The sequence below is a fragment of the Solanum tuberosum genome, unplaced genomic scaffold (assembly GCF_000226075.1).
Source record: "Solanum tuberosum cultivar DM 1-3 516 R44 unplaced genomic scaffold, SolTub_3.0 scf00352, whole genome shotgun sequence".
Taxonomy (NCBI): domain Eukaryota; kingdom Viridiplantae; phylum Streptophyta; class Magnoliopsida; order Solanales; family Solanaceae; genus Solanum; species Solanum tuberosum.
The window spans coordinates 505268-525084 of record NW_006239287.1 but is presented as its reverse complement, the minus strand read 5'-3'; the positions used below and the strand labels follow the sequence as shown (position 1 = coordinate 525084).

Here is a 19817-nt window from a genome sequence, read left to right as displayed (position 1 = left end):
ATATATATATATACATATTCTATATTATTTTAAAAGAGAGTTTATGCCCAAGTTCTACTATATAATAAATTCTACTATAATATTGAAGAAACTTCCTTTTAAAAGTCCCACAAGTATAATATATAATATTCAAGATTGGGACTTTTCCCAATCTTGAATATTATATATTATATTTGGGCCTAAACTCTCTTTTATAATATAGTAGAATATAAGTTAGCATATTTGGCTCTTTGATAGGAGAATTTCTTTTGTAAATATATCTTAGTATCTTACCATATTTACAATTTGGCCAAGTTGTACAATAAAAAATTCCTCTTTAATTAACTTATATATATATATACTTATAATATATGCAATGTTTTACTTCCGTAAATATTTTGTATTTTCGTTCTCAAAGTGCATTGCTTCCTTTTATATGTTTGAAAACTTCATTATATTTCTGTTGTACCCATAAAATTCTATAAAATGGGATTGAGTATCAAAATAGAGAATAGTATTTTATTTTTTTGATGATTGTGATATTCGGATCAGCTTTTTCGCACCTCGACTAATTTCAAGAAATACATGCCACCTCACACCTACGGTCACCAATGACCTCACCCCATCCCTAGACCATATCCCCATCCCCGAATACTCACTCCCCATCCGTTCTATTTTTATGATATTTTGCTAGATTACATATAACTACTCTTGAAATAATAATTTATTATTTACTTACCAATTACTAAAAAATAAATAAGAATAATATTGAATTTTCAAAAAAGTAAAAATATTTTTCCATTACCAAAAATACCCTTAACTTTCACAATATTTAATGTTCTCATTTGAATTATTGGCGCATACTGTATTTAATTAATTTAAAGCATATTTAAGGGAGCTTACACTCAAAACAAGATACACAAGGCTCCTTAATAATTCTGTTTAACCTAAGGTTGACAGCTTCCTAACTCCCCAAAATATCCCTTAGACAGCTCCTCCCACTAATGCATTTTCTATTCAATTATTCACCCAATTAAATAATTTTTAATTTCACTTCTTCAAGTTTTTGTCCTACTATTATATCTTAATTTAAGTTGCTAGAGTACCTATTTTATTTTTATATTTATTACAAGGAAGAAACATAGTTCATCTTCTTCTATTCTTTTGTAGAAGATAAAAATTAGAAAATAAAATCTTATATTCTTGGTTTATTTATTTTTATAAATTATTAAACAACAATAATAACATATTTAATATAATGTCACAAGTGAGGTTTAAGAGGGTAGAGTGACAAGATCTTACGTTTACCTTGTGAAGGTATAAAAGGTATTATTGAAAGACGTTCAACTCAAGTGCAACAAAACAAAGTATTCATGAAAAAGGAAATACAATAGTGAACAAAACATGTCAATTAATAAGAAAAGTAGTACAAACCATTCAGGAAAAAAGAGAGAATAATAACAATAATGAAATAATGCGCTAACTGAAACACATTAGACAACAAATGGTATCAGATATCAAAAGCAAGAAATTACATATATAAGGCTAATATTACGAGAACACGGTGCTCCCAAACTCCCACTAAGTCTAATCCCGCTGAAAAGTGAGTCAAAACTCAATTACCTACTAACATTCTACCTTATTCTGCAATCTCCACACCCTCCTATCTAATATCATGTCTTCAATCGGGAAGTTGAAGTTGTACCATGTCCTGTCTAATTACCTCTCTTCAATACTTCTTAAGTTTATCTTCACATTTTCGCATACCATCATATTCAACCTCTCACACCTCCTCACTAGGCATCTTCATACGTCCAATTCATCTTAATCCCGCTTCTCTCATTTTATCCACCACAAAGACTATTCACATTTTATCCAAAAAATTCTTTTTTTTAATCTTATCTCACTTAGTATGCAAACACATTAATAAGTTCTCAAACAATTGCAAAATCAATGTTATGAATACTACAATTATGGGTGTGTTAAGATTGTTTTTTTAAAAATAGCTTATAAGCTAAATGTCATAAAAGTCTATTTGGATTGACTTTTTATTTTTAATTATTTTTTACTTATTTTTAACATTTTAGTTTAAAACTAAAGTGTTTAGCATTTTGACTTATTTTTACCATTCCACTTTTCTTTTTCAGCTAACTAGCAATGTGAGACTTTATTCACATCTCCAACATCTCTCTATAAATTTTCCATCAAGAAATACTAATTAGTTGGATTAAATGAAGTAAGAAGTCGTTCGATTGGGAACATGTTATTCCAGGATAAGTTATTACGAAAGGCCTAACCCATCGGTGGCCCCCTAAAGTTGACACCATATTTTACTTAGACACTTCAATGGAGCGATATTCATTTTAGACACCTCATGTAGGATTTCGCTGTGTCATTTTGATTATGTATATGAAATATTTTATTCCATCACTAATATATAAATGATGAGAAAAAATAGTTCCAGAACAACCTAATACCTCCGACTAAATACAAGATAAAATAGTCATACATTTTATCCCTAAGATTATTATGCCGTATATCTCACACCGTAAATGAGAAAGTAGGTATGTATGTGATGATGAAGCAATTAGTCCACTTGCTTGCCACATGGCCCTCTTAAGATCTGAGGAAAATATCATCGCCACGTATGCATTGAGAAAACACAGCTAAAGATCTTCTTTCTGCTCCATATCTTTTTCTCTTCTTTAAACTCTTCTTCTCCTCCTTGTATTTTTTTCTCTCCAAATCCCTAAAATATCTTCCCTAAAATCCTTCTTTTTTTTCCAGATTTACCCTCACCAGTTTTCAGAATTCACATCTACGGTAGTTTACCATTTTTTTTATTAAAATAAACTTTGTTCTAATAATTTTTTTCTGGGTTTCTTCGTGCATAATATGTTATAGATGTTGAGCTGTATTTGTTTTTGAAGGTTTTTTAAAAAAAGTTGTCGAACAGTTTTATTGTACTATTTTCGATTTTCTTTTTTTAGGAATAAGAATTGAGAAACAGTATATAATTGGAGAATTGATTATACTTCTAATTTATTTGAAAATATTTTTTTTTTTTTTGACAATTTGTGCAAGTGATAATTTTCTGTTAATGGGAAAATGAAAAAAAAGAAGAAGTTTTTTGTTCCGTTTATTTTCAGATCATTTTGATGAATTAATACTTTTTTTTAAGCTTTCAAAAGGTATTAATTTAGTTGTGCATTTGTGTAACAGTTTGAAGTTTTTTTGTTTTTTTTGTTGATGGTTTGTGCAAGTGAAATGAACTGCAAACGCTTTTTCCTGTTAATGGGAAAAAATGGGGAAAAAAATTGTTCATTTTTTAGGAGAAAAAGGGTTCTTTTTAGCTTTCAAAAGGTATTAATTTTGTTGTGCATTTGTTTAACTGTTTGATGATTTTTTATTTTTTGGTTTTGCAGGATAAAGTGGTGTATTATTATTGTCTTCTTCACTGTTTAATAGTGAAATCTACAACTGCCATAAGCTGGTTATAACATTAAAGGGAGTAGCTTGAAGCTCTAAGGTAATTTTTCTTGATAAGATCCCTGGATCCCGTGGCAATTTTCATTAAGGAGGTTCAAAATATGAAGTAAACATATGAAAAAGTTTAGGGGTTCAACACTTACCATATATACGTAAAAAAAAAAAAAACCGTGTATAAACTGTATAATTATGAACCCCATTAACCTTACTAGTTCCGCCCCTGCCTGGACCATCCTTGGATTGGGATCCAAATATGTTGAATTACAATATTTTGATCCTTGATTTGTAGCATTTTCTCGATCACTAAAATTCTTTGATTGTCAAACAGTTATATGGCTTCTTCAAGCACAAGGTGGATTGATAGTCTTCATTTCTCTTCATTATTTTGGCTTCCTCCACAAGATGCAGAGCAGCGGAAGGTGCGCTGCTCATATGCTTCACTACAATATCTTTATATGCTTTTTCGTTTGTTGGAGACATTTTAAACTATCTATGGTGACCTTTCAACTCTTGTGATAATTGAAGAAAATATGTGATTAGGTAGAAGGGTATACAAAGGAGGAATACAATGTAGCTGACCCTAACGTACTGTTGCATTTGACGAAAAGGGCCCTCCAATCTGATTAAAGATAGGTTGAAGAATGTCATGTAAAATGCCTATCGCTTTGCTCCATTATAGAAGATAGACAGACTACTTTCCCCAAACTTTTTAAAAAATAAAATCAAATGGCTCTTAGAATGTCGAGGTTATGCTCTATTCAGAGACCATACCACAACTAACAAACCATGCAGGCAAATAATAACACTCTGTACGTGATTAGAAGTCCCAAAATTTAACAATCACAAACTAATGAGGTTTAGATGAAGTCACAAGAGACTACTCAAACAGCACAAATAATCTTTGCCGCAACTCTCTTGCAAAAAACAACTTGCTCATAGTGCAACTATCTGGATTTATCATTTGAAAGGCCTTCGTAGTTGTATTTTGTTCTAACCGTTAAGCCTCTCTTGTACCAACACCAAGTAAATGCCTGGATACTTGGTGTATTCTCTTTAAAGGTGGTGAAAGAATTTTTTATTAAGATTCCAACCATTTAGAATGTCGGCATGTCTATGATAATGAAGGATTTGCATGTGTAACTTTTTCCTGGAGTTGGAAACAATGACGTTATATAATTTAAGTACTTGGGGTAACATTTACTTTTAATCCCATAAAGAAATGGAATCCGAGAGGAAGAGTTACTTTTCTGGTGGGAATATAATAAACGTTTAATAGCTAGTCTTGGTTTTATGAGACAGTGAGGAGCATCTCTAACCAAATAGTCTTACAAAAAGCAAGTATTGCACTATGCTTTATTCTTTCTCAAACAGGAGGTTGGATGAAGGATATAGATGTGAGATACATTTCATGGACTTTCAATTCCCCATGAGGATGACCCAGTGGCTGAGGCTCGAGAGTAACAGTTTGGAAATCCTGTTACAGTACTTTGTATGGGCTCATTTGCTCCAACCTTGGTGGCATGATTATATTTTCAATCCGTGCTTGTGCCATGTGGGCTGGACATGCTACAGTTGAACTAGTCGATATGCGCACAAACTGGTTTGAACACTTACAAAATAAAAATTAAACTCATGCCCCTTTATATGTGATATTTATACCCATAGAGACCGTACTTGCTCTAATCACTCTGGGGAGAGATTTAGGTTCTTCAATTAGTCTTCCCAACCTTCTTCCTACTTAAGAAGTGAACTCCATCATTCTATGTGGTGCATGTTCCATTGTGAAAGCTTGTTTATCAGTCTCAAGTTGATCCCAGTTGATACTCTGACCAGTGGGTAATATGACTATTAACACATCAAAGCATGTAAACTACATCCTTCATCTTGTACTTGGAAATTGGAAAAGAAGGGTGTAGGACACTACGATGAGGGTTGGTGCTGTCTGAGACATATTTCAAACAGATGAACAAGAAGTTTCTTCTGAGGGGTGCCTATACTGCATAATATTCAACAAGGAAAAATGTTAATGAAGGAACGAAAAACCCTGTGTGTTGTATAATGGCTCTTCAATAAAGTAGAGAGGGAAGACGAAAAAATGTGCTTCTTACAAGGGAAGCAAATGGCGCATAGTGAGAAGGGACATAATCTGAAAGGTAGCAATTGCTTGAGGACCAGAACTCTTTAATAAATTTCAAGAAAGATCTCTGACACAGGATCCGACCTTCCAATGCTATTTGTCTGGACTTGAATTGGGTTGAATTAGTCCCATTGCATTATCGTCTTAAATTTTTTTATGCCTGAAAGACTTCTTACTTTTTTTTGTTTATTTTCTATAGACTACCTTTGTATTTTCACTAATGACAAACCTCCTTTTATATTCTCTTCATAGGATCAAATTACCGCGTATGTTAAGTACTTTGGTCAGTTCACATCAGAACAATTTCCTGAAGATATAGCTGAGGTATTTAGTAAATTCTGTGACCATCTCTGTTTATAATTTTAATATCTGAACCAAGTTTTGTTCATTCTTCCCTCTAAACTAACTGCATGTGTTATAATTGGCAGCTCATACGGAACCGGTATCCATCGAAGGAGAACCGACTTTTTGATGATGTTTTAGGTATTATTTTATTCTCACCTATTATTTAGCATTTACAGTATTGCTTCCACCTACTAGTGAGGATTGATTGAGCTGTTTCTATGTTTTGTTGTTTGTTATAATTGCCAGCAACTTTTGTTCTTCATCACCCGGAGCATGGGCATGCTGTAGTTCATCCAATTATTTCATGCATCATTGATGGTACACTGGAGTATGATAAAAGTAGTCCACCTTTTGCTTCTTTTATATCATTGGTTTGCTCAAGGAGTGAGGTATGCAGACTCTCTAAAAATTTAACTTAACTCATCTCATCATGCTTTTTTACTCTGATATTTTTAAAGCCCATCTTGAATATCATAATATGAGTCTCCCTACTAATTATTAACCCTTAACACAGAAGGAATATTCTGAACAATGGGCTCTTGCATGTGGAGAGATTTTACGTATACTAACACACTACAACCGCCCAATTTTCAAAGTTGATCGTCAGGACAATGGAACAGATAGAAGCACCAGTGGAAGCCACACTTCAACAAGTAAATCTTCCTGTAGTGAACCTGGTGTGCCTTCTATACAACATGAGAGAAAACCTATAAGACCATTGTCTCCATGGATCACTGATATATTGCTTGCTGCGCCACTAGGGATTAGAAGCGATTACTTCCGTTGGTAAGCATCTCTAATGTTGCTTGCGGGTTAGATGTTTCATTACACTTTATAATTCATTAAGAATGCAGGAAATATTCATTAGCATTAGTTGATAGGAATATTTTGTACTCGTATTTCTTGTACTGGACAGTGGGCATTTGCATCTGGTTGTCTTGGTTTAGCGCATTGCCCATTGATTACTCAGGGAATGTTGGTTTTGGTTTGGGTTACCATTTACATTAGGAGTAAGTTGAATTTTGGAAAGAGAAATTCACGTCAGCTATATTTTTAACTCTATTCTGGTCAATGCAAAATTGTTCTTTATTTCCTGAGTCCTTCTGACAAAACTTCATAATCTGATCATGCTTGTGTTCTGCTGTTTTTTTTTGTCTTTCTTGCATATGCTTAGGCTTCAGATCATATCCCTGGCTGATATGCAATGCCAGTTTTTTCGCTGTCACCATTTAGTGGGGGCATGGTCTGAATTGTACTTTGTGCTCAGTTCATGTACTGTCAACGAACATTGCCCCTTAAAATGAAATTGTATATTTTGTGTTTAACAGTTTCTCTTCCCCATTTAAGAAGTTATGGATGACCTAGAATACTCTTTTCTTTGCTCCATATTCACTGTTTTAACATGATAGGGTTCTTAACCTCCTACGTATTTGTTTCTTCTCCTGTTTCATCATGTATGGTTCTCTGCGAGACATATTACACTGGTTGATGCTGGTCTGTGCATAGGATAATGTTCAAATTCCTTAATGGCAGGCATGCTTGCCAATGCTTTCCTGCTATGACTTATGAATAACCTTCAGAAAAACTTCTATTTATTTATTGTGCATGGCACATTAAACTACAAGGGCAATAACTCAAAAGACCCACGTGGATAATGCATCTCTAAGTAGTACCACAAAGACACCTGCTTTTGAGTTATGTTGTCAAAGGCTTGCTTGCAGAGAGCTTTACCTCCAAAACTAGGTGCAAAGTAGGTTGTCCGCTTAGCCTAGCTAAATCTGTGCTTCGGTGCAATCACCAAAGCACCAAGACATTCGCCTCATCACCCATGGGCTCTGTTGTGAAAAGAGCAATTTTAAACAATACAAAACTTCACCCAATTGTATCTTTTTCAATTCTTTTGTCAAAATAATTGTGGTTTGGGTTGTCTTGGAGTGTGTGTGTGCTATTTCCCTTCAATTGCGCCTTTCTTCGTTAAAGCCCGGGCCTTATCAGTGCTTTGCGTTTAAAGCCCCTAATAGACTTCAGAAAGCTTCTTTTTTCTTCACTTCTCTCCTTTGGTAATACAGCTTCGAGTCCATTTGATTCCTTCAGAATTTGTGCGAATGCTAGTCGACATTTATCTACTTTTTGGTGCTCTTCATATTAAAGGACTTCGACACTATCATTTTATAGACCTGGAATATTTTTCATTGAGATTCTCTAAATTGGTAACTTGTAGAGTTTGAGACTGATGAACAAGGATTACCGAAAACTACACTATCCTGCTAATTGCTGTGAAATCTTTCATGCTTGTGCAGGTGTGGCGGTGTTATGGGAAAGTATGCTGCTGGAGATCTCAAGCCCCCATCAAGTGGTATGTGGACTTTCGTTTCATGAAATATTTGCTCCTGTTTATGGCTCTGGACCTACACTTACAATTTTTAGTTTTTTAACACCTACGCGCAATTCCTATGGACTCTGATAACATGCTTGAAAATCAGTGCAAGAAGTCTTCATACTGGGTAAAACTGGTAATAGAGTAGTGACCTCTTTTTACTTGCCTTATGTATTGTCATCTTCTAGCTAGTGAAAATAATGCTCCGGGCTCATGTTTCTTACCAAGTCTTACAAAAGAAATATATTTTTTCTCACATTAACATTAGTTCCTTTTCTCTTTCTAGATTATGTTTCTTGAAAAGAATAAGAAAGAGGAACAGTTGTCCCTGACCGCCACTGCAATTTTCTGCTAATTGTGATTTTGTGAAAGAATTGAAGCATTCACCTAAGAGGAACAGTTTTCCCTGACCGCCACTGCAATTTTCCGCTAATTGTGATTTTGTGAAAGAATCTAAGCATTCACCCCTAAAACCTTAAGGCATTGGGTAGAAAACTCCAAGATCTTTACAACAGTTTGGAAGCCCTTACACAACCTACTTGGGACAAATATATAGCTGAATAGTCAATACCTTTTTGCACATGTAAGATTTGTACATTAACTCTAGCGTGGACTCATTAGTTGGTGAATTGGCATACCAAAGGATGTGTTTGATACTGTGTGAATCTGAGAGGATAGCTAAAAACCTTAATAAATTGTTTGGAAGCTCTTACACAATCTATGTAGGAAAAGTAATATAACTCAAACATAACTCAACAGATAAGATACATTTGCTTTGTTTCCATTCATTTTCTTCCATCTGTCCCTCCAATTAGACATTGAGTTTCCCAACTTTCTTATAGAAGGCTAAGATATTAATTTTAAAGTGTTTTCATATGCTAGAATTGCAACAGAACTGTTACTGACTTGAAAGCTTATTTTAGCTGCTTCTCGTGGGTCTGGGAAGCATCCACAACTACTGCCTGCAACTCCAAGGTGGGCTGTTGCTAATGGTGCTGGCGTTATTTTAAGTGTTTGTGATGAGGAAGTTTCTCGCTACGAGACTGCTACCTTGACTGCAGCCGCTGTTCCTGCACTTCTGCTTCCACCTCCAACAACGCCTATGGATGAGCACCTCGTTGCAGGACTACCACCACTTGAGCCATATGCACGTTTATTTCATCGGTAAGACTAAGAGCATGATTTAATTTAACTTTACAGCTTTGAATTAAGGGACTCATTTTAACTTCTGTTTCTGGATTAGATATTATGCAATTGCAAGTCCAAGTGCCACACAGAGGCTTCTTGTTGGACTTTTAGAAGCTCCACCATCTTGGGCTCCGGATGCACTTGATGCTGCGGTACAACTAGTGGAACTTCTGCGAGCAGCTGAAGATTATGCATCTGGATTGCGTGTAAGTTTGAAAATTTTCCGTCAAAGTATTGTGATATTTGAGCATCAATCTGCTATATGTCTGAACATCTTAGCAATTTATATTCATTTCTCTGTTTTCTTTGTGGTTCTTTATACAACTGTAAGGTTATACGTTTTAACCATCTATGCTATGTTGGAACACATAGATTGAATTGTTCTGTATGAATTGTATATAAACTTGCCCCAAACTACTATGCTCTCTTGTCCGAAATGAGCATATCTGTAGACATGTAGACATAAAGAATTCACTGTTTGCAGTCTTGACATTTAGCCAATTCCTGTATGTTAAATTGTCTTAGTTGCTTCTCTAAGAGCTTAAGTTGTTAGCAAGGGACATTTTCATTTTATTACTTACATTTCTGCACAACCTGCTCCTTCATTTGTTGGTCTGATTTTCGTTTTACCAATTTAGAATTTTTTAGGGCTTTTCCAATTTTGTCCCGTAGGCCAAAATTAACTACAGGTGCTAGCCGAAATATACAAAAACTATACACTAATTATGTATATTTCTAATCAAAGTACCCAAAACCGGTTGACCAGATGGGGTACGGATCCCACACCCACACCCATGTGGTGTCGACACTGGTGCGGCACCAAAAGTGAAGAGTCCGAGCAACTTAATTTCTACTTAATATACAAAGCCTATACATTTGCTGGCTATTTTGTAAATTAGATCACCGAAAGACATTGGACTGTAATTATCTCTTGTTTTTTTATTGGTGATGGTGATAATATTAGACATGTGTCTAAATGGAGCGGCATGAATAGTGAGGATTCACATAGCCGATTCCAACTAGCTTGGGTTTAAGGCATAGGGCGGTACCTTGATCGTTGAACCAAGTTGCTCTTCATACTCTAGTACCATGTTGAAATATGTTAACTGTCTTATCTAAAAGTGTTTAAAACTGCCGGAGGGGTATAATTTAATTATACTACAAATAATATATGTGAGATATGAGAGAAGAGTTTGACCAAATGCATGAGGAGAGTGTCTTACACGTAGGGTTTATATAGACATGTACAAGGTATTCTGCAAGACTATAGTCCAAGTTAGCACACCTCTAATCTTCCATGTGCCTGTTATTTCTGATACCTTCTGTCAAGTTAGTGCCAAGCTTGTTACATATGAAACTAGTTCAGGGATGTGCAAGAGGTTTGATCACGATTGCTGGTAGGAGTGACTCTATATGATAAATCTCTTAAAAGAGGACAAAGTAGACTCAAAATCACATGGAAGGATGCTGTCTAAAAAGACCTATAATCTCTCAGAATTCATATGCACAATTTTCTTATAGATTTGTAGTCAGTAGAATACAGAGAGGACTTCTAGTTTCGGAGAGACTGTTATTAGAATGGAACGGTCCTAAATGTACCAAAATGGATACTGAGGATCAATATAGCCAACCCCGACTAGTTTGGAATTGAAGCATATAGTTCCTATTGAGTTGTGTTGTTGTAGTGAACTTCTGTCTCCTTGCTTTCAGCTATCCTTGAAATCCTTTGTATAAACTATGACCTCTGAATTGTTCTCCACAGAAATGTATTTAATTATTAAGGAACTTGATTGGTTGTGTTGCTTGAGTACACCTTTCTATCCTACATTAGTAGAATTTTTCTTTTAGCTTCTTTTGTAGAATTCCTAACATTTTATGTATTGCCAAAGCTTCCTAGGAATTGGATGCACTTGCATTTCTTGCGTGCAATTGGAATTGCCATGTCCATGAGAGCAGGAATTGCTGCAGATTCTGCAGCAGCTTTACTTTTCCGAGTACTTTCTCAACCTGCTTTGCTATTCCCCCCCTTGAGGCAAATTGAAGAAATTGAAGTTCAACATGAACCTCTGGGTGGCGACACTTCATGTAATAAAAAGCAGGTACGTCCGATCATGAGTTTATCAATGTGCTAGTTCTTCCATTCTGTGGATTTCTTCTTTTATTTGGATATATATGTTTGGCATATGTGATTACCATTGTTATTATTCTTCAGAGAGAAGTGACTGCTGCAGAAGCCACAGTAGAAGCCACTGCCCAAGGGATTGCATCAATGCTTTGTGCACATGGTCCGGAGGTTGAATGGAGAATATGTACCATCTGGGAAGCTGCTTATGGATTGATTCCTTTAAGTTCATCTGCAGTTGATCTCCCTGAGATTGTAGTTGCCACCCCTTTACAACCACCCATTTTGTCATGGAACCTGTATACACCCCTTCTTAAGGTTCTTGAGTATCTTCCTCGTGGGAGTCCATCTGAAACTTGTCTTATGAAAATATTTGTTGCAACCGTCGAAGCAATTCTTCAGAGAACGTTCCCGCCTGATTCCTCTAGAGAAGAAACCAGAAAAACCAGATATGTTTTCGGCCCTGCCTTCAAAAATCTTGCTGTGGCAGAACTGCGAACCATGGTTCATTCATTGTTCTTGGAGTCATGTGCCTCTGTTGAGCTTGCATCTCGACTACTTTTTGTTATCTTAACAGTATGTGTCAGTCATGAAGCAAAACCAAATGGGAATAAAAGGCCTAAAGGTGAAGATTCTCACCCACCTAGTGAAATCGGGGTAGACACTCCGGCAACCATCGGAAAACAAAGACCAATAGGAAGTAAGAAAGTGAAAAAACAAGGACCTGTTGCAGCATTTGATTCTTATGTCCTTGCTTCTGTCTGTGGACTTTCTTGCGAACTTCAGCTCTTCAGTATGATTTCAAGAGGGCCTAATCATCCAGATCCAAAAATCATCATGGATGAAGCCAAGCCTGCAAATGATTCATCTAATGAGCTACGAAACGGGATTCATTCTGCCGTCTCTCATACTCGGAGGATGTTGGAAATTCTAGAGGCACTTTTTTCTCTTAAACCATCATCTGTTGGAACCTCATGGAGCTTCAGCTCAAATGAGATAGTTGCTGCAGCTATGGTAGCTGCTCATATTTCTGATCTGTTTAAACGCTCCAAGGCCTGCATGCACTCTCTTTCTATTTTGATACGGTGCAAGTGGGATAATGAAATTCATTCCAGGGCATCGTCAATTTATAACCTAATTGATATTCATAGCAAAACTGTTGCATCAATTGTCAACAAGGCTGAACCATTGGAAGCTTATCTAATACATGCACCAGTTCTGAAGGAGCGACCTAGATGCTTGAATGGGAAAAAGCATTATAAATACACTAGTCGTAATTGCTTAACATCAGAACAGCCATCAGGGCCTCTGTGTAAAGACTCCTATGATTGTAAAAGTTCACTTGTGTGTGAGAAAGCTTCAGACTCAAGTTCACACTCTAGTGAGATTGCTGGGTGCACCATCAGCAAAGTGTTTGCAAATTTCTCCTTGGATGCTACAGACTTGGCCAATTTTCTTACAAAGGACAGGCATTTTGGATTTAATTGCAATGCACAAGATCTTTTAAAATCAGTACTTGCGGAGAAACAAGAATTATGTTTTTCTGTTGTCTCATTGCTCTGGCACAAGTTGATTGCATCACCTGAAACACAACCCATTGCAGAAAGCACTTCCGCCCAGCAAGGATGGAGACAGGTATCTACCTTGTTACTTCTTCATGTTAATCGCTGTTAATGAATTAATATTTCCTGTGGCAATTGTCTGGTAAGAAACAAGATTTCATCCTCAAATAAGAGGCAACATCCCTGATAACATATGCTATGTGCAATGCCAATGTCATAGCTTGGTATCCCAGTTTGCTAGTTTGAAGTTGATTTTTCCACAAGTGTTCCTGCTTGGAACTTCGCTCAAAGTTTCAAAAGGTGGTTGGTCATTAGTTTTGGCGCCAAAGATGTGAAAACCATTTTTCATGCAGAACAAACATCCCTCAAAACAACATTATTTGGTCACTCGCCTTTAAATTTGAGTATACAGGGATTTTTCTTTTCTTTAAATGTGCAGCTCAATCCCATTTCCTTTTCCTGCAACATCCACGTACCCTCTTTCACTATGTGAATGGTATATTGGTATTTGCTAGGAAGAGCTCTGTTTGCTGAACTTACTCTGTTGGCTGAATTTTTTTAAAAATATATTGGCAATTCCAACTTTACCTCCCGAAACTTTTTTTGAAAATGAAAAAATAACAAACGTTACCTCTCAAAACATGTTAAGCTCATGCCAAAGGAGACTGGAGAATGATATGGCCGTTACTTGTTTGATCATGGTAGCACCAACTTCTTCTATTTAGGTTTCTCTGTGAATATGAATTTGTCATCTCAAGCCATGCACTCAACCAGTGTAACATAGGGGTTTGTATGAACCCAATAACTTTTGTATAGACCCTATATTTGTATTAGAAAACCCAGTATGGTTCAGTTGTAAAGAAGAGACAATCAAAGCACTCTGGTTCCCAAGATGTGGGTTCTCGGAACCCACTTATGTTAGTTCTTTTTCTCTTTTAGCTATTTGCCTGATTCTCTTTTTAAAAGAAACATGAACCCGCATCAGTTTTTTCCTTTTTGCTATATGCAAATTTCTTTTTAAAATTTTTTTAAGAACAAAACATAAGATTAACAAATGAAAAAAGCAAAAAGCACTTACTCTCTAAAATGAAAGGAGACTATTGGTTCTTCCACGTTTACACAAACGCAAACCCAAAACCAGATTTTCAATGAAAAGTTATGGTTTCTTACTTTTAAAAATATATATTGAATATTGGTACTCGTACCTTAGTTTGGTGGTTATTATATACTAGCTTGAGGTCGGTGTCCCAAATTCAGAACCCATAAACCTCAAATCCTGACTCCATCTCTGCATGCACCCCATCCACAAAGTAACTACCAACAACCTTAATTAGAACTGTACAGGCAGCATAACAAGCAAATCATTGAACTATTTTCATGTAGGAGGTGAAAATGTTGTATGATAGCAGAAACTGAACTTGTTAGATTGGGAGTCAAAATGAGAATGTTGCTTTTACGATTATTATGCAGTGGTTTTGTGTGATAGCATGAAGAGTGTCCATAATCAAGTTAGAGAACATATTGCTTTTGCATTATATATTTGAATACACAAGAGACTTAGTAGCTTTTTATATGGTGCTAACAATCTTCCATAACTACAGGTGGTTGATGCACTATGCAATGTTGTATCAGCGGCACCTGGAAAAGCTGCAACAGCCATTGTTCTTCAGGTTCAGATTTCGCTTTAACTGTATTTGGTCATTATAGATCATGATCATTTTTTGTTAGGCTGCAGCTAGTGTGCACAGTTCATATTTATTTGGATCCAAATGGCTTAACAGATATATCTGATATTTCAAATAATCACATTTTTTTCTAGGAAAAAGAAACAAGTTTGTCCTTGTCCTATCCGAAATTGAGAAACTTTGCCCTCCATTGAACTTTTGGTCTAATATTACCCCTGCATTAGGAAAAAAGTCTTTTTTTTCCTTGACTCCTAACAAAATTCCGAGGGTAATTTTGAACTAGAGTCGAAAAAACAAGGGGTAAGTTTGGACCTTTTTTCACAAATAATTTGGACACATGGAGTCCACCTATTTCATGTTGGAGCTCCGTTAATTAAAAGAGAAAATATAAGACGATTTGCTTATGGCAAGGGTATTAATAATGGACCCAAAGTGTAATGGAGGAAAAATTGAGCAATTCCGAATAGTTTAGGGGAAATTTCTGGAAGTTTTCCCTTTTCTGTCATATTTTTGGCCTCATCACATGACAAATACATCTTTTTATGTTTATGGGTACAGTACCTGTCTGGGTCCCGGGTTTCTTAGACTTGCATACATTAATAGTTATCATCACTTTGCTTCTAGGTGTAAGTAGTCTTCATCACCATATTTGTTTGGTCACTTTCTTGCCAAACTTTACTTGTCAGGCTGAGAGGGAATTGCAACCATGGATTGCTAAAGACGATGACCTTGGTCAGCAAATGTGGAGAATTAACCAACGTATAGTAAAATTGATCGCAGAACTGATAAGGAATCATGATATAGCAGAATCTTTGGTAATTCTGGCTAGTAACCCAGACCTCCTTTTACGGGCCACAGATGGGATGCTTGTCGATGGAGAAACATGCACCTTACCACAGCTGGAGGTAATGACATATTTAGATTTCTGGTTTAGTGGTAACATCTTTTATAGTTCTTATTTCTCACCTGATGAATTATGATTCAGAAAGCTACGACTTCCTTTATGTTCGTGAGTGCTTGAATATGTCCAAGGATGATTGATTCATCATATTCAATATCTTCTGCATTTTCTGATATATTTACATCCTTGCTCTTTAAAAAATATTGAGCAGCTTTTGGAAGTGACAGCTAGAGCAATTCAACCAGTGCTTGACTGGGGAGAATCTGGACAGTCAGTTGCTGATGGCCTCACAAACCTATTGAAGGTGATACTCTTTACTACACTTAGTTCAAATTGGGGATCAATAAGGGTGTACTTGGTATGAAGGGAACTGTTTTCTTGGAGAGCTAGTGGGTATCTTACTTATTTTCTAGTGTTTAGTAAATAAGCAACAAAAAAATAGTCCGAAAAGTATTTATATGTAATCTAGCAAAACACTATGGGGAGTGGAATGGTCAAGCGTTGGGGGTTGTGGGTAGGGAGGGGGAGACAATGAACTTGGAATGTCACTTATGAAACTTGTTTATCCTACTTTCATTAGGGAAGTTATTATTTCTCATTTTTTTGGGTAATAAACTGCGAATATCACCACAACACCCAAAAATATTTACAAACTAAAGAGCATCTAGCGTCTCAGCCAACTTCTACGAAGAGTGCAGAGAGAATCTAGACATCAGGAACCAGCAAAACAAAAAAAAAACAGCATCTCAAAACTAATTGCAGAGTTCATGAATCAACATGTGACGGTTCCTAGCCTTCCTAGAGCTTGAAACTAACTCTAGTCTCTCTTTCAATTCCTTTTGTATGTGTAACAGCAAACTCAGTATTTACAGTTAATTGCCTAAAACAATTTCCAATTCCTAGCTTGCTAAGTATAGTATATCAAAGCACCATACATTAGCTGTTACAACTTCCTGCTTAAACTGTCTCCGGTGTCTTCTTTTCATCCAGCTCAGGCTTTGTTTAGCAGTTTTCTGTGGTAAAGATTCACCAATTCAAGTAGCTAAAGCAGTATTCACAGTAGTTATCCATTGACAGTCTGCAAATAGGTGCTGATGAGTCTCAGTTATCCCCTCATCACATAAACAACATACATCATCATCAACTGGATGTGTTGTCTGTGCAGCCTTTCTTTGGTTAAAAGTTTGTCATGGTACGCCAACCAAACCATCAGTCTCTGCCTAGGCTACATGATTGAACTCCAGACCAATTGAGCTTCAGACAAGCTATATAGATCACCAAGCATGGCTTGTAACTACTTGACATTGAGTATGAGCCATTAGGAGTTAGTTGGTAAATCCTCCCTTAATATCAGTGCACTACCAACCCTTTAAGAGAATTCAACTTCTTCCTTCTTCCCGTACAAAGTACCAACTGCAGCCTGAGGTGGAGTATGATCCCAAATATCATCATTTTTAAGGAACTTGTTTTCCTAGAGAATGTTTCCTAAAACATTTTGACCAACCAAACATGAGAAAATTGGAGAACCATCTCCATACCAAACACCCCCTTAAGAGTGAAAAAAGTTATATTCTTTAATTTTACTTTGCACTTGATGATAAGATAAACGTAGGTACAATACTAACTAGGTTCCTTTGGGTTAATACATTGCAGTGTCGCTTACCTGCCACAGTTCGCTGTGTTTCTCATCCAAGTGCACATGTCCGTGCTCTCAGTACATCAGTTCTTCGTGACATTATGTATGCTGGTTCAGTAAAACCAAGTGCCAAACAAGCAGCAGATGTAAATGGCATCCACAATCCTGCTTATCAGTACCTTGGCATAAGCATCAGTGACTGGAAAGCGGATATTGAGAAGTGTTTGATGTGGGAAGCTAATAGCCGGCTTGAAAATGGAATGTCTGCTCAATTTCTTGATACTGCTGCTAGGGAATTAGGCTGTACTATATCAGTCTGAAAACTCACTTTTCTGGGGCATATATTAGGTCTCTCTGTACCATACCTATCTTGTAAAAGTCACTTTTAGTTAGAAAATATATTTTAGAGTCCTTTCACTCATCCGTGATTGTTGTACAATGGCATGTAGATAGTCCCACTTGTTTTGTTTTTCATTTGGCACAGATTATGTTTGTTGTACTTCCAAATACAAACATGATTGTGGAAATAAGTAGATGTAGTTGTCTAATATTTGAGTGACCTACAAAAGGCTGGCTCAGCTTTAGAATTGAATTTTTCCTATCATGTAATAACCGTCTTACTTTGTCTTGTACATTCAGCAGATAAAAATCATCTATGCAGTTTTGTTTTCATTTCATTTCCTTGTTGATCTGCTTACTGATTTAGATAACTAATGGTTATTTGAATAGTCTTGAGATCTGGTAATGTGAATAACTTTTGTGCCAACTAGTCTCACATTCTTCCATTTATAGATGGCTTAGGAGGAGTCTTGTCTATGTTTATGATTCCATATGATAATAATAAAAGTTACATGGGCTAATGCCAAGCAATCATATCTTTTTTTTTAATCTCGACTCCTTTTTTATTTTTGTTTGTTATGATGATAACATGAGCCGAGCTTAAATGGAGTAGTGAGGACTTTAATGTATTTGGGGCACAAATTTTGCTGAGTTGTCAGTCAGGTCACCAAATAGACTTGCATCAAATGGTGCATAGCTGAGACTTGCGCTATGCGAACTCTTCAAAAACTTGCATGTCAGATACTTCAAAAATACAGTCCTCGAGGATCGAATACACACTTGACGATATTTTCGGAGAATCTGAGTAAAGACTAAAGTTGGAATCTCCATGTATACTTTATGTTGTTTCAGCCACTACTTTGGGGACTTGGATGTGTTTGGTAAATATTTTACATATTTCTCATGGGTGGTTGGTAAAAATAAATAAATATATATTTTCTATAAAAATACGGACGGAAAACCAAGTTTCACAAATGACCTTCCTCGAACACATCGCTCTCAACCTCCACCCGTCCACGCCTTTACCCTCCACCCTATTCACATAGTGTTTGTTTGAATTATTTATAAATATTTTTTAGGACAATTTGATCTTCTGCTTACCTAACAAAGATCAGAAAATAAGTAAGAAACTACATATTTTTCACGAAAAACATTTTTCTTCCAACCAAACACACTTTTAATGTCAACCAATCATGCCTTGGTTGATCTACGCATGCTAGGGTGTTGGTAGAGGTTATGAAAAAATAAAAAAAGAAGAATAATGGACTTTCGAAGAGACTGAACTAAATGCAGATATTAACTTCAGAGAAAAAAATGCACGCAAAAAAATTCATCACTCTCTATAAATTATTTTGATCAAATAAAAAATGAGAATGAGAGAAACCAAGCTCTATACCCAAGTCACAATCTCTTCTTACTAATGTTATATTATCAAAAAGATGAATTATAGGATTAAGAAAAATCTAATTCGATCGAAGGAGGTGTGTATGTAGAGTCAGCTGACTATAAAAGTTTCTGTTTTTTGCTGTCTTTTCTGTTTCAGCTTCAATGCTAGAAAATCTTACACCTTATCATCCGCTTGTGACGAATCTGATCCATGCTTGATTGAATGGCTACGACGCTCTTTCCCACCAGGTTTAGATGAGGCATTCCCATACCAGATCATTCCGCAAACTGCTATGAGCATGCCAACTACCACTTGCATGTTGAGACCTTCTTTCCCGAAAAACAAGAATCCCAGTATCAAAACGAGGATTGTTTTCATATGACCGATAACTTGGAATGAAACAGCAGTGAATCTTCCAATGCATATGAACTGGCTGAGATTGGTGCCTATAGCTATAGTGCATGAAAGAATGATGAATACCTGCAGAGAAAGAGAGTTAATAGTGTAAGGGACCATGTATAGAACAAAAGGTGCATATATCAAAAGTCAAAACTCATACAGAATATTGTTCATATCAGAGAGTATTTCCTCTGGTGGTCTAATCTCCACTAAAACTTTCTTTGCACCCCCCCCCCCCCAAACCCCCCCCCCCCAAAATTTTTTTTTCAAA

The 19817-nt window shown here is 36.1% G+C and overlaps 2 protein-coding genes across 3 annotated transcripts in view; one reads left to right on the top strand and one right to left on the bottom strand.

Annotated features, from left to right (window-relative positions):
• Positions 1-2686: 2686 nt before the first annotated feature.
• On the top strand, positions 2687-18098 carry LOC102578719 (protein GIGANTEA-like). Of its 2 annotated transcripts, none has more exons than XM_006361555.2 (16): positions 2687-2802; positions 3405-3508; positions 3797-3887; positions 5858-5929; positions 6034-6088; positions 6197-6339; positions 6468-6736; positions 8251-8306; positions 9251-9491; positions 9571-9721; positions 11405-11614; positions 11728-13272; positions 14801-14869; positions 15571-15789; positions 15997-16089; positions 17439-18098. In XM_006361555.2, exons 3-16 carry the CDS (start codon positions 3801-3803, stop codon positions 17739-17741), a joined length of 3513 nt encoding a protein of 1170 aa, XP_006361617.1. In that variant the 5' UTR covers positions 2687-2802; positions 3405-3508; positions 3797-3800; the 3' UTR covers positions 17742-18098. The 2 variants fall into 2 exon arrangements, with proteins under 2 accessions (XP_006361617.1, XP_006361616.1); XM_006361554.2 differs by having other exon boundaries at positions 6465-6736.
• Positions 18099-19075: 977 nt separating this feature from the next.
• LOC102578383 (UDP-galactose transporter 2-like) overlaps positions 19076-19817 on the bottom strand; it is a 5236-nt gene continuing 4494 nt past the window's right edge. Inside the window, exon 6 of the mRNA XM_006361553.2 lies at positions 19076-19627. Coding sequence (XP_006361615.1) covers positions 19322-19627 — 306 coding nt within the window. The 3' untranslated portion in view covers positions 19076-19321. The remainder of the gene's footprint in view (positions 19628-19817) is intronic.